This window comes from Notolabrus celidotus, unplaced genomic scaffold, assembly GCF_009762535.1.
Source record: "Notolabrus celidotus isolate fNotCel1 unplaced genomic scaffold, fNotCel1.pri scaffold_151_arrow_ctg1, whole genome shotgun sequence".
Classification (NCBI taxonomy): domain Eukaryota; kingdom Metazoa; phylum Chordata; class Actinopteri; order Labriformes; family Labridae; genus Notolabrus; species Notolabrus celidotus.
Window position 1 is genome coordinate 112,760 of NW_023260025.1, and position 13,707 is coordinate 126,466.

The 13,707-nt window shown below is 40.6% G+C and overlaps 2 protein-coding genes across 4 annotated transcripts in view; one reads left to right on the plus strand and one right to left on the minus strand.

Moving 5' to 3' along the window:
* Positions 1–13,378, minus strand: part of LOC117808787 (septin-1-like) — a 47,936-nt gene extending 34,558 nt beyond the window's left edge. The window contains exons 1-7 of the mRNA XM_034678447.1: positions 13,324–13,378; positions 13,057–13,121; positions 12,661–12,722; positions 12,452–12,543; positions 9,815–10,408; positions 2,152–2,183; positions 1,434–1,488 (exon numbers count right to left, since the gene is read on the minus strand). Coding sequence (XP_034534338.1) covers positions 1,434–1,441 — 8 coding nt within the window. The 5' untranslated portion in view covers positions 1,442–1,488; positions 2,152–2,183; positions 9,815–10,408; ... (2 more) ...; positions 13,057–13,121; positions 13,324–13,378. The remainder of the gene's footprint in view (positions 1–1,433; positions 1,489–2,151; positions 2,184–9,814; positions 10,409–12,451; positions 12,544–12,660; positions 12,723–13,056; positions 13,122–13,323) is intronic.
* On the plus strand, positions 3,298–9,144 carry LOC117808790. Of its 3 annotated transcripts, none has more exons than XM_034678449.1 (4): positions 3,298–3,524; positions 3,889–4,012; positions 4,266–4,320; positions 4,642–9,144. In XM_034678449.1, the coding sequence occupies exons 3-4, from the start codon at positions 4,313–4,315 to the stop codon at positions 6,239–6,241; spliced, it is 1,608 nt and encodes a 535-aa protein (XP_034534340.1). In that variant the 5' UTR covers positions 3,298–3,524; positions 3,889–4,012; positions 4,266–4,312; the 3' UTR covers positions 6,242–9,144. The 3 variants fall into 3 exon arrangements, with proteins under 3 accessions (XP_034534340.1, XP_034534342.1, XP_034534341.1); XM_034678451.1 differs by lacking the exon at positions 3,298–3,524 and adding an exon at positions 3,541–3,793; XM_034678450.1 differs by lacking the exon at positions 3,298–3,524 and having other exon boundaries at positions 3,541–4,012.
* Positions 13,379–13,707: the final 329 nt, after the last annotated feature.

Consider the following 13,707-nt stretch of genomic DNA (forward strand, 5'->3'; position numbering starts at 1 on the left):
CTGCTGCACTTGCCGATGGCGCCTGTGTGAAGCTCTGCCTTGTTGAGATCTTCTTATGGCTATGTCACACCTTAACGATTTAGCCAGCGTTTTCCCAACGTATCGAAATGCCTCATACACTGACATACGCTTTTTTTATTATTATTTTGGCCGTATACAAATAATAGTAGCCTCTGCAGCAATACCACCGGAGAAATTTGATTATGCACAAGCGGGCAAGCAATTCAAGTCCATGCAGACCAGGAGGAAGGTTTGAGAGTGTGCGTTCAGGCCACAGCAGGTGAACTGTTCATATTTTAATCGTTTAATTTCATTGTTCATATGTAGCTACTGGGGCCACAGTCAGTGGCACAGTCACCTTCAGAGAAAAGGTTACATGTATTCATCAGCTTGATGTGTGATGGCACGGCAAAAGACAGACAACGATAAAGTCTAGCGTACTCTGGCTCCGAGGCTTCTCACACTCACACACACATGCAGACACACAGCTCTATGTGTGTGAATGTGTCAACGACCGCATTACTTACCTACAACTTATGGCAGGCGTGTGCTGGATGTATGATCAATACGCTGCAGTACGTCGAAAGGTTTTGTGCATGCACAAAACCTTTCGACGTACTCGCCGTACTTCGACATATACCACCGCGCTCCAGCGTGCTCTTAACTTATACAAAACATACCTATGACTTATGCGACGTATGCCAGCGTGCTCACCAATTTTTTTAGACGCCGGCATACGCTGGTTAAATGGTCAAGGTGTGACAGGGCCTTTCAGGCATTCAGTTGATCTTGTTTACTTGGATTTCTTGTTTAGTTTGATTTGGTTGGTTAGTTTATGTTGGGGTTCAGTGTAGTTTTTAATAATAATTTTAACTTTTGTATTAGGCCTATTTTAAATATTGTTAAAATAAAATACTCTTTAATCCTCATTATTTGTCTGTTAATTGTTTAATTGTCTCACTTTCTTTCTCCGTTCTCAAGTAAATTATCAAGTTTTGCCATTCTTTCCTTTTGAGAGACACCCTGTCTCTGCCTTCATCAGCACTTACCTGTGTGACCTTGTTTAATTAAAATCAAGTTGCTCTATAGTTCCTGGGGCGCAGGTCCCCAGGTGGTGTTGCCGGTTATCACTTATGTTTACACCTTAGCTACAAGTCCGCCCTGCCACACTCGGTTTTCCTGTATTTATATTCCTCTGTGTTAAGCTGTGTTCAGTGAGAACCATTCCTTGTTGTCTGATGTTGTCTGATATTTCTGTAGACTCTTATTCAGCAATAAAAGGAAAATTACACTTAAAATGTTGTTTTGTAAATTCATTATAAACCTTTTAGCATAACGATATTGACATGGTATTCATGGTATCTGTATGCAGGATGTTTCCTGACCTGTGTACGGGACATGACTGTAAACTCATCTGTTGTAACATTACTCACGTTGCCATGGTGATGTCTTTATGGGAGCCGGCGGATGGAGCAGATGATCAGTTCTCTGGGTAAAAAAACAAACAGTTGGTGACCTCCTCATTCAGTCAGCTCTGTTGCTAATATTAGATGTTATTAATTACAGTGTTATTAAATCATTAGAGGATAAGAAACAGCAACACAGCAACCGGTTTCAACATACAAAAGAAAACTAGGATTCTTCTTCACCTGTTTTTCCAGTACTGTTGCTCTTACTTTTCTTCACACCTTTATTTTTGTCAGTTCTTTCCTCTGACTTCACTTATCAATCATTCAGTAATTTATCTTTGGACATCCATTCTGCTAGTTAAAACACATTTTGCAAAGAAAAGTTTAATGATGTAAATAAATAGGAATAATCTCTGAATCCTCCATAAACTCATTCTAATCCAGCATACTATCAACTCATCATGTTTAGCACCAGTTCATCCGTCTGACAGTAAAACGAGGCTTTCAGTATTTCCGCGTCTCAATCTACTTACAACATCCAGCTTTAAGAGACTTTAAGAGCAGATATTTAATTTGTCTAGTATAATTTAAAATATAATTCCTAAGTGTTATAACATCAGCAGTCCGGTCACTATTGTTCAATAAATGTTTTATCAAAGCAGAGCTGAACATTCAAAAAGTTATGATTAAACTTTATTCCTGATCTCAGTGTTTCATTAGTCATTATTCCAGATGTTCTTACCTGATGTTCAGCACTCAGTCTCAGGTAGCTCTCTAAAGTTCAGGAAATAGAGAGCAGTTTATATAAGCATAGGGTGGAGGCCCTGAGGTCACATGATTTCACAAACACAGATGGACAGACTTCAGGACAGATGTAATGTTACAAACTAAACATGATCTTTATTTCTTGTCATCTGATGTTGATGATTTGTGTGATTTTTATTCCAACAGCATATACCATATATAATGACAGCGATCCCTCGTCCCTCCTTTGACTTTCTGTAACACCGACGGTTTGAAGTCTTACAGTTTCTCTGAAATCATGTGACCAGTAAAGTCCTGCCCTGTTTTCTTCTGTGTCTACATGTAATGCATAATGAGAAGAACCCACTCTAGGCACTAATTTTTAGAAACATTGAAGTAGGGAGCCATTTTGCTGTGCCAGTGCATGAGAGCACGTTAAATGATTCTACATCTGATGTGAGGCCAGAAAGAAAGAAAGGATGAAATAAAGAGAAAGACATTGACTTTTCTGACAACCTCATTTATGAGACATTCAGAAATAAGGGCATTAAATACCAACGAACTGAGGAAGAGAGAAAGAAAGAAAGAAAGAAAGAAAGAAAGAAAGAAAGAAAGAAAGAAAGAAAGAAAGAAAGAAAGAAAGAAAGAAAGAAAGATAAAAAAGAAAGGAAAAGAAAACAGGAAATGAAGAGGAAGAAAGAAAGCTGAAGAAGGAAAGATAAAAATATAAAGAAAGAATAAAAGAAAGAAAGAAAGAAAAAGGGAAATGAAGAGGAAGTAAAAAAATAAACAAAGCTAGAAACAAGGAAAGTAAAAAGAAAGAGACAGAAAGAGAAGAAGAAAGAAAGAAGGAAAGATAAAGAGGACAAGAGAGAAAGAAAGAAACAAGGACAAGAAAGAAACAAATAAGAGACAAATAAAGGAAAAGTGACAAAGATAAAGAAAGAAAGAAAGAAAGAAAGAAAGAAAGAAAGAAAGAAAGAAAGAAAGAAAGAAAGTAAGAAAGATAGAAAGAAAGAAAGAAAGAAAGAGAGAGAGAGAGAGAGAGAGAGAGAGAGAGAGAGAGAGAGAGAGAGAGAGAGAGAGAGATCATAAGGGTCCTGGACTTGCAGCCTCCAGCTCATCACAAATTATGTTGCTCTGGCTCCAGCATCCTGTTGTTGCACCGAGCTCAGAGGATGTGTTTTGGTCACATGGTTTCAGAGAAACGGGCTGACTTCTATCCATCAGTGAAACAGAAAGTAAAGAGGGGGGACGTGAGACCGTTTCTTTTAAACCACATGACCACAGAGTCTGCCCACCCTGCTGATATAAACTCAGCTCCCCCCTCTGTCTGCCTCCTCAGAGAACTGCCTGATGCTGACACGACAGGTAAGAACAGCTTCAACAGGACTTGTTAAATACTGTAAGATAATCTACCTGGTGCATCTTTAAATGTTGAAACCATGTGTCATTAGTTTGTGTATTGAAGTGGGATGTTTGCAGAATGGGGTCAGGGTTGGTGCACGGTCAGATCTGCGTTATTTCTCCTTGCAGCCTTCATCAGTCATCCTCACTGCTGTGATATCACCAGTGCCGCCCCTTAAGTGGGAATAGTCAGTCGTCTGCACAGACCTGATAAGACGTGGACTTTGATTTGGGTTGGCTCCGTTTATGCAACATATTGTAGCTAGATATGTACACTGTGTAAAGATGATAAGATCTCTTTATTCTGTTGAACTCCTTGAACCTCCAGATCGCAGTCTTCTTATCCTCCAAGTTTCAACTACAACAGATTTACTGAAAGAGGCGGGGCTCTGTAGAAGAGCAAGAGAAGGCCAGCTGCATCTCAGACTCCAACTGACACAGCTTCATCAAAGGTTAGAGACGTGCAGGTTCGAGATACATTTCCTGTGTATGCATGCTTTGTGTGTTTTGTGGTTTGTGAAGAAGTTTAAAGAAGCTCACAGTGATTTGCAAGGATTTCATGTTATGAGTCTCAGAGGGAGGGGGTTACGTGGCCTCTGTCAGTTGTCTTTATGATTTTAGTTATGCTAATAAAACATACTGATAATAACCACATGCCAGCTGCCACCAGGTGGAGCTAACTGACTTGTTTTCCTTCACATTCAGATAACCAACAAACTCCTCCGACCTCCAGCTGCAGTGAAGACGCAACAATGGCATCGTGAGTAAAGATTCATTAAAGGTTTCTGTGAAACTGAGCTCACTACATTATTAACTTGTTACTTCTTTAAAAAATAAAATGTTAATACATAACTTTTATGAGTAAGAACATCCAACTCCAGTCTTGACCTGCATTTAGTCTGGACGAGGGGTCATTTAGAGGAAACCAAGACATTGGTTTTTACAGTGTTAGCATATAGCTACATGCTCTGTCTGTCTGACTGTATTAAAGATTAATGTTTCTGCTTTCCTGAGAAGACCCCATCAGGTGGAGTAGTTTAAGTTCAGGAGGTGTTGAGCTAATGTCTCTACTTCTATACAGGAACGACTTATCCAAATTTGACCACATCAACCCCAAAGTGTTGATTCGTCCAGGATCTCCTGCCATCTACAAGCTGATCCCAAGTATCAATACTATTGGAAATATAATAAGATTTACCTTTGGTAAACAAGATGTGAGCAAGTTAAACAAAACCATCCTGCTCGTGGGCGAAACAGGAACAGGAAAATCCACTCTGATCAACGCCCTGGTCAACTACGCCATGGGGGTGAAGTGGGAGGACAACGTCTGGTTTCAGATCGTGGAGGATAACAAGAAAGGTCAAGCAGAAAACCAGTGTGAAAGTCAGACATCAGACGTGAACGTGTACGAGATCTTTGGCTTTGAAGGTAAAACTCTGCCCTACTCTCTGACCATCATCGACACTCCTGGATACGGAGACACCGGAGGGATTGACCATGATGACATCGTCAGTCAGAGACTGTTAGAGCTGTTTCGCACAGAGGGTGGAGTTCATGAGATCAACGCGGTGGGTCTGGTGCTGAAATCTACCGTGAATCGACTTGATGACCGACAATGCTACATTTTCAATGCGGTGCTGTCTCTGTTTGGAAAAAACATGGAGGACAGCATTGTTGCCCTCTTAACACATTCAAATGGGAGACAACCTAAAAATGCTCTCACAGCCCTTGAAGCTGCAAAAATCCAGTGTGCTAAAGATGCTAAGGGTCAGCCTGTTTACTTCCTGTTTGAGAACTGCCAGACAGAAAACAGAGACGAAGATCCAGATGGCCTTGAACATGCTAATGACATAACAATGAAAGGAATGAGGCAGTTTGCAGAGTTCCTGAAAAAGTCAGAGCCCAAAAGGCTGAAGGTAACCAAGGATGTTTTGAAAGAGAGAGAGAACCTGAAATCGTGCATCAAAAACCTGCGAGATCGAGTTGAGTTCATCGAGAGCCAACAGACCGAGATCAAGGAGAAAAAGGAGGCTCTGATGAAACACAAAAAAGAGATAGAGAGCAACAAGGACTTCAAGATACAATCGACTGAGGTCTACAAAGACAAAGAGAGCTATGAAGGTGGTAGGAGGTGGTATACATTGTGGTTAGCTAAGTCGGGAACTTTGTGCTGTACGAAATGTGAGCAGAACTGTCATGACCCATGCAGTCTCGCCTGGGGTAAAATATTGTGTGGAAGTATCAACTTCAGTGACTGCTGCGATGTATGTACGGGAAAGTGTCATGTGTCACATCACGTGAAAGAGTCGTGGAGGTATGTGACCAAGACAAGAACGGTTACAGAGACCTGCGAAGAAATGAAAAAAAAGTATGAAGCGGGAAAAGCAGGCCAGGCCAACGCAGAAAGCCTTTTGGACACTCTGCAGAACGTCATGAAGGAGCTTCAGAAAGATAAAGATAAATGGTTGGAGGAGGCCTTCCAGCATGTTGTCAATCTGGAGAAGATTGCCCTGAATGCCGATTCGCTGTCTGTTCATGAGCACCTGGACTTCCTGATTCAGAGGATGGAGGAGAAAGGAGACACAGGGAAGGTCCAGAAGCTGAAAGAGATGAAGAGTAGAGTGCACAAAGGAATCGAAGCAGGAATGCGTTACAAAGGAGTGGGTGGGACGAGCAAGTAGATGCACTGAAGTTGGTGAACAACATCATCAATTAATCTGTGAGCTCTCTGGGACTGCCCTCTCCTGGCTCAGGTCTGAACTCTCAAACAGACAACAGCTCACCAACATCAGTAACTGCACCTCCTATTCATCTACCCAAAGGCATGCCCCAGGGTTCAGTGCTTGGTCCTCTCTTATTCATCCCCTACTGTCTTCCATTCCACTGCTACGCTGATGACATCCAGATCTTAATTTCAACCACAGCAACCTGCCCCACCTGAACCATCTGCCTCCCAACGATAAAACCCTACATACAGGCCAACGTCCTCCAACTCAACTGTTACAGATCAGACATGAAGACCACTTGCCCAAAATCACTCCTCAATACCATCCAAACACCCACCTCACCATCAACACCTCCACTGTTTCCATCAGCACAAATCCACAACCATGGGGTCCATTTTACCATTCAGGCCCTGTTCCATGCATTCATCACATCCAGAATCCACCACTGAAATAGTATTCTCAGTGGGTCATCATCCAAAGTCCCCAAAAACCCGGTCCATCCAGAACTCTGCTGATCCCTGCTCCCGTTTTCGTGATCCCCCTTGTCCTCAAGGACCTTCACTTGCTCCCAGTTCCACAACTTCCTTTTCCTTGAGGTCCTCCATAACCAGACCCATTCTCACCTTACTGACCTGCCCACACTCGTGTCCACTGCCAACCAGCTCTCTGCAATACTCTGGACCAAGCACCAAACCTGGGCCCTTGCCTGCCCAGAACTCTGTCTCCCAAGCCACCTGATACTACCCAGATCTGCCTTCATTTCAGTACTCAAAGTGGGTCATCATCCAAAGGCCCCTAAATGCCCATGCTCATCCAGAACGCTGCTGACTGCTGCTCCCATGATCCCCCGTCCTCTAGAATCTCCATCAGCTCCCAGTTCCATAACTTCCTTTTCTTTAAGGCCCTCCAGAACCAGACCCATTCTCACCTTACTGACCTGCCCACCCTCCTGTCCATAGCAAGCCTGTTCTCTGGACCAAGCACCAAACCTGGGCCCTTCCCTGCCAGGGATCCTTTCTCCAAAGCCACCTGAGACTGCCCTGACCTGCCTTCATATCACTGATCAAAGCTAAAATAGTAAGAGGCTACTGAAATAGCAGTCTCTGTGGGTCATCATCCAAAGTCCCCAAAAAACAATCCATCCAGAACGCTGCTGAGCGCCTGCTCCTGTGATCCCCCTGTCCTCCAGAATCTCCATTTGCTCCCAGTTCCACAACTACCTTTCCTTGAGGTCCTCAAAACCAGACCCGTTCTCACCTCATTGACCTGCCCACACTCATGTCCACTGCCAACCAGCTCTCTGCAATACTCTGGACCAAGCACCAAACCTGGGCCCTTACCTGCCCAGAACTCTGTCTCCCAAGCCACCTGAGACTGTCCTGACCTGCCTTCATTTCACTGGTCAAAGTGGGTCATCATCCAAAGGCCCCAAAAGATCCCAGACCATCTAGAACGCTGCTGATCACCTGCTCCCATGATCCCCACGTCCTCCAGAATCTTCACCAGCTCCCAGTTCTACAACTTCCTTTTCTTTAAGGCCCTCCAGAACCAGACCCATTCTCACCTTACTGACCTGCCCACCCTCCTGTCCACAGCAAGCCTGTTCTCTGCAATGCTCAGGACCAAGCACCAAACCTGGGCCCTTCCCTGCCCAGAACTCTGTCTACCAAGCCACCTGAGACTGTCCTGACCTGCCTTAACATCCCTGATCAAAGCTTATGTTTTCAGAACTGCTTATATCTGCTTATGTTGTTGTTTTCCTTCTGATTTTTGTCTTTAAATATTTGAAAAGCGTCACATAAAAAATGTGTTATTATTTGTTGTGGTCAAAACAACAAAAATCACAAAGTCATTCCTGACTGCATATATTAGTTCAGGACATGATTGTATTTCAGTTTTTGTTATTAATCCAAAGATGCTTTTATAATTAAACTTGTTATATTTTATGGTTTTGGACGTGTGGATGAAATTGTGAAACTAAGTGAAACATTATTCTCTCACCAACTTTTACTATGATGACGTATCTCGTTATCTTATCGTCTCAGATGAGCAGTGTCTTTGTATTTCATGTTATATAACGTTAAATCTGTCATCTGATGGTGTTTGCATTCCTGTTGTGGTTGTTTGTTTTCCATCAATGTTGTTGAGTTTTGCTCTTTTGCTAAGTGTCTGAGACCTCTCTGCCAAACATACACTGTGCAGCATTTTATTGTATTTCCACCATCTGATGAAAGAAGTGGAAGTTTTTGCAGTTGTTTAATTTGTTTTATTCATATACTGAATTTGTTGATTTTTCTTTTTGAGTCATGATGTATTTTATTACCTAGAATACGGCTTCTCTCCTGGTGATGTAGTCTGAGTCAGGGAGTTTACAGCCTACCTTTAATTACAGAGATACTGGACTCATGACGTGTTTGTGTGTCTGCATGTTAAAGCTAAGTTTGATATTCTCATTTATTCATTTAATCATTCATTTATATTTACTCGTATAACCAGCTTTAATGTGTAACTGTTTATCATATATCATGTGACGGCATCAGCTTCAGAGTGTGTAGATGTTGAGTAAAGCTGTTTTGTTTTTTTTACCAGAATGATCCTCTTGAATCTGGACTTGACTCTGTGCTGAACTTTAGACCTTTGGTACTCTGGTGGATGTTTCTGTGATAAAAAGATCTACATTTTCTCCAGCTATAGTGTAACTTGGCGTCAAAGGCAGCCAATGAGAGCCCTCGAGAGTCTCTAGCAGATTCCAACCACAGACCTGTTGGTTTGTTTCGTTGATTTGAAGTCCCTTTCCTTTTTGATCTGATGTTAATTTGTTGTTAATATTCAAAGCTAAATAAAAATGTTAAACTTTATGAAGACGTCTGGCTGTATTTGTTTAGAGAGAATTAATCTGTCAGCATAAGTTCTCACATATCTTAGAGAGTTAGTTCATTTCTCTTTGGGATCATACACACCACCTCACACACCAGGGTTTTCTCAAAGAGGACACAGCAGCGCCCCCTTGAGGTAAGCACAATACAACAACACATCTGATGACCACTGGGGGGCAACACACACCTGTTGAACCCACTGGTAGGGAAGGTAGCCCTGGTTTCCTGCAACTTCTTCAAATTGAATCCTGAATATTTCAAAAGCTGTGATGGCATTTCAAAATACAATTTTATTTATGCATCAGTGAGTTTGGAGAGACAACAGGTGGAAAGGGGAATTCAATTAAAGATTCTTAGTCTAATAAGCTGTGGGGATGTTTTCGTCACGTGGTTTCATAGAAATGGTGTGACTTCAAACCATCAGTGACTCAGCAGGTATAAAGAGTTGGATGTGAGACGGTTTCTTTTAAATCATGTGACCTGAGAGTGTCTGCCCTCCCTGAATGTGTCTGCAGAAGCGGAGGCTGCATACTCCTGCATTCTGGCACCGACAGAGACGGACAGACCCTCCATGTAAACACTGCAGCCCACAGGAGTACAACACAGAAGGGCAGCAGCAATATCATGTAATAAATAAGTATAGTAACCATACCTGGAACTGACACAGACAGACCCTCCATGTAAACACTGCAGCCCGCTCCAGCTCCTGCATGGATAAAGTTGAAACACATAAATAGCATATTCCTGCAGTGCACGTTTATCTAGCTTACTGACCATTTAAATAGCAGTGTTCACATGACATGTGACTTTAATCAATATATCAACAGGTGGTAAAACATTAAAACACAATGGGGATCATAAGTGTAGGAAAAAAAATTAAATAAATAAAAGGATGGAGTAAGATATAACTAAAGCTAAACAATAGACACCCACCTCTTCTACAAGGATAAAATACAAAAGGGCGGAGGGGGGTGGGCACATATAAATGTAGCAGAGTTAAAATGGTTGATGACTATCTATCTATCTATCTATCTATCTATCTATCTATCTATCTATCTATCATTTATATATGTATGTATGTTTTTACTTACTTACTTACTTACCAAGATCAGTCTTTTACAGCCAGGGGGAGTATTTCCCCTCTGTCAGCCAAGCTACAGTCGGTCAAAATCTGAAATACGATGGTGACTGGACTTGCTGCTGGTCAGCGGCAGAGCGTGGAGCACTCGGGCTCCTTTCTGTATGTCTGTGTGTGAGTGCACATGTTTGTGTGTCAGTATGCACATGGAGGCAGAACTCTGCCATGTGTGATACAGAGAGCTGATGAGCATTGTAGACGCGCGACCATGTAGAGACAGAAATGACATCCCGTCATGTAAATAAGATAAACAACATAAGGATATTCAGTCTGTTTAATAAAAGAACAAGGTATAGACCTGATCTATGAGAGAGGTAACCTTCAATTACTTCTGCTGTGATCTGACGGGGTGGGGGTGGGATCAGGAGCTGCACGTTAATTCTCTATAGCAGGGGTTCCCAAACTTTTCAGCCCACGACCCCCAAAATATCAGTGCCAAAGACCCGGGACCCCCACTGTCCCTCAGAGTGATTTCATGTGTCTTCATTTAGCTGGTCTGCAGAAAATGCACTCCCTATATGAGCATGTGTCTGTGTTTCCTGTGCCTTTATGAATTAACCTGCTGCTACTGATGCTTTTGATAATTAACTGTTATATTCAAAGATTATTCTGTGAAAGAGAGGGGGGGGTTATAACTTAAGAGGGAAGTTAAGATTAAAGACGGTGAGTGTTTGGACCACAAGGAGAAGTTTTTGTATTTCAGTCTGTGGTGTAAAACTGTGGAACAGTCTCAATATGGAGCTACAGCAATGTCTGAACATAATTCAGTTCAAGAAGAAGTACAAAGAAATGGTTTTCATGAGGTACAAGGAGGAAGACTAGTGTTGAGAATCACTAAGGGTTCACTTTTGTTTGTCGGTGTAAATATGAAGATGATATATGAAGATTTGACTTGTGGGAGTGCACTAGCATAATGACAGATAATAGTGAATGAAGGGGTACTATTAGATAAGTTTTAACTTCTTCCTCCTTTTCACACATGTAAAATAAATTGTTTCACTGCTTGCTAATATTGATTTAGTTTATTTTGTATAGGCAAGGCACGGCAGCTTTATTTGTATAGCGCATTTCATACCTGAGGGCAACTCAATGTGCTTTACATTAAAACATTAAAAGCATTGGAAACATTCAGACAAGCATAAAAGAACATAATTAAAATGACAAATATAATAAAACAGAAAAGAAAAGGAATATTAGAAATATATTAACAATTACATTAAAATTTTAATTTAAAGTGAGTTAAAATGAGCTAAGATAGGAAGGCAGTGGCAAATAAAAAGGTCTTAATCTTTGATTTAAAAGAGGTGAGAGTTGGAGCGGACCTGCAGCTTTCAGGGAGTGTGTTCCAGATATGTGGTGCATTTGTTCTGACTCTAGGGACTGAAAGCAGACCAGTACCTGATGACCTCAGAGGTTGAGGTGGTTCATAAAGTAGTAGCAGATCAGCAATGTATTTTGGGCCTAAACCATCCAGTGCTTTATAAACCATCAGCAGGATTTTAAAGTCTATTCTCTGACAGACAGGAAGCCAGTGTAGGGATCTAAGAACTGGAGTGATGTGGTCTACTTTTTTACAGTATAACTGTTTCTTTCTTTTTTTTCTTGTTTGTTTGTATAACTATTTCTTCTTTTCTACTTGTATGCTTTTTTTTTGTATTTTTACTTTTACATGTTCGAAATAAAGACATCAAATCAAATGTTCTCTAACCCTAAACTTAGGCGTCATCTGGAAACAAAGAAAGGCAGAAAACTCATTACATTTTCTATTTTTGAAGGTTTTATTTCAAGTTTAGCTTCTAATTTCGTCAATATTTTGACTATAATGGGTAAAAAAATTTTTTTTACTATTTTTAGATAACTTATTTTTTTGTAAATTCTGGAAGACATCTCAAGGCCCCCCCATTTGTGTCACACTTTGGGAACCCCTGCTCTATATATATGGGCACAGGGCAGAGTCTCACACAGACAGGCAGTGGGACGGTCTCTCTCTCTCCATGACAGGAGCTACATAACTGTTTTTTTTTTTAACATGTTATACATTAGTATGACAAAATAACAATATACATACTTCTAATCTTCACGTATATCTAATATACTTCTGCAGTCCTTTTATGATATATAAGCATCAAAATAACTGTTAAAATATCTTACCTGTAGAGAGGGGCACAGGGTGGAGTCACACACAGACAGGCAGTGGGATGGTCTCTCTCTCTCTCTCTCTCTCTCTCTCTCCATGACAGGAGCTACATAACGGTTTTTTAACATGTTATACATTTGTATGACAAAATAACATTATAGAATACACACTTCTAATTTTCACATATATCTAAAATAGTGTTATAATATATAAAATATCTTACCTGTAGAGAGGGGCACAGGGCGGAGTCTCACACAGACAGACAGGCAGTGGTTGGTCTCTCTCCTGCTGTCACAGAATATTAAATTAGAGACTCTCTGAGTATTTAACACGGTTTAAAAGTCCGTTTGAAGACTAATATCGATGTAAAGACTCATTAGCATATTAATAAAAACTACAACATTAATGTTAAACTGTCTGAAACAGGTTTAACAGCTATTTAAACAAGCTAGCTTAAAACAAAGGAGAGAGAGCATCACTTAAGTCTCTCCATGACAGGAGCTACATAACTGTTTTTTTAACATGTTATACATTAGTATGACAAAATAACATTATAGAATACACACTTCTAATTTTCACATATATCTAAAATAGTGTTATAATATATAAAATATCTTACCTGTAGAGAGGGGCACAGGGCGGAGTCTCACACAGACAGACAGGCAGTGGTTGGTCTCTCTCCTGCTGTCACAGAATATTAAATTAGAGACTCTCTGAGTTTTTAACACGGTTTAAAAGTCCGTTTGAAGACTAATATCGATGTAAAGACTCATTAACATATTAATAAAAACTACAACATTAATGTTAAACTGTCTGATACAGGTTTAACAATGTTTTAAACAAGCTAGCTTAAAACAAAGGAGAGAGAGCATCACTAAAGTCTCACCATGACAGGAGCCAGAAGACTTTCGGCGGGAAAGATCAGCTACGTCACCTCTTTGTTTATGTGTGTGTCATTAATTAAAGACCCCCCTGATACAACAGGTAAGCGGAACTATGTAAACATATATATATATTTAATTTAACCTTTATTGAACCAGGTAAAAACCCATTGAGATCAGGATCTCTTTCACCAGGGTGACCTGGCCTAGAGGTCAGCAGCACATGCCATAAAAACTGTTACACGAAAATGACAGTACAAATTAAAACATACAGTTTATAGATAAACTCAAAACCTACCTTTTTAGTCATGCTTTTAACTAAGTTTTATTTTTATTATTAACAGTTTTATCTATTTATTTATTATCTATTTCAAATTTAGTCACTTTTA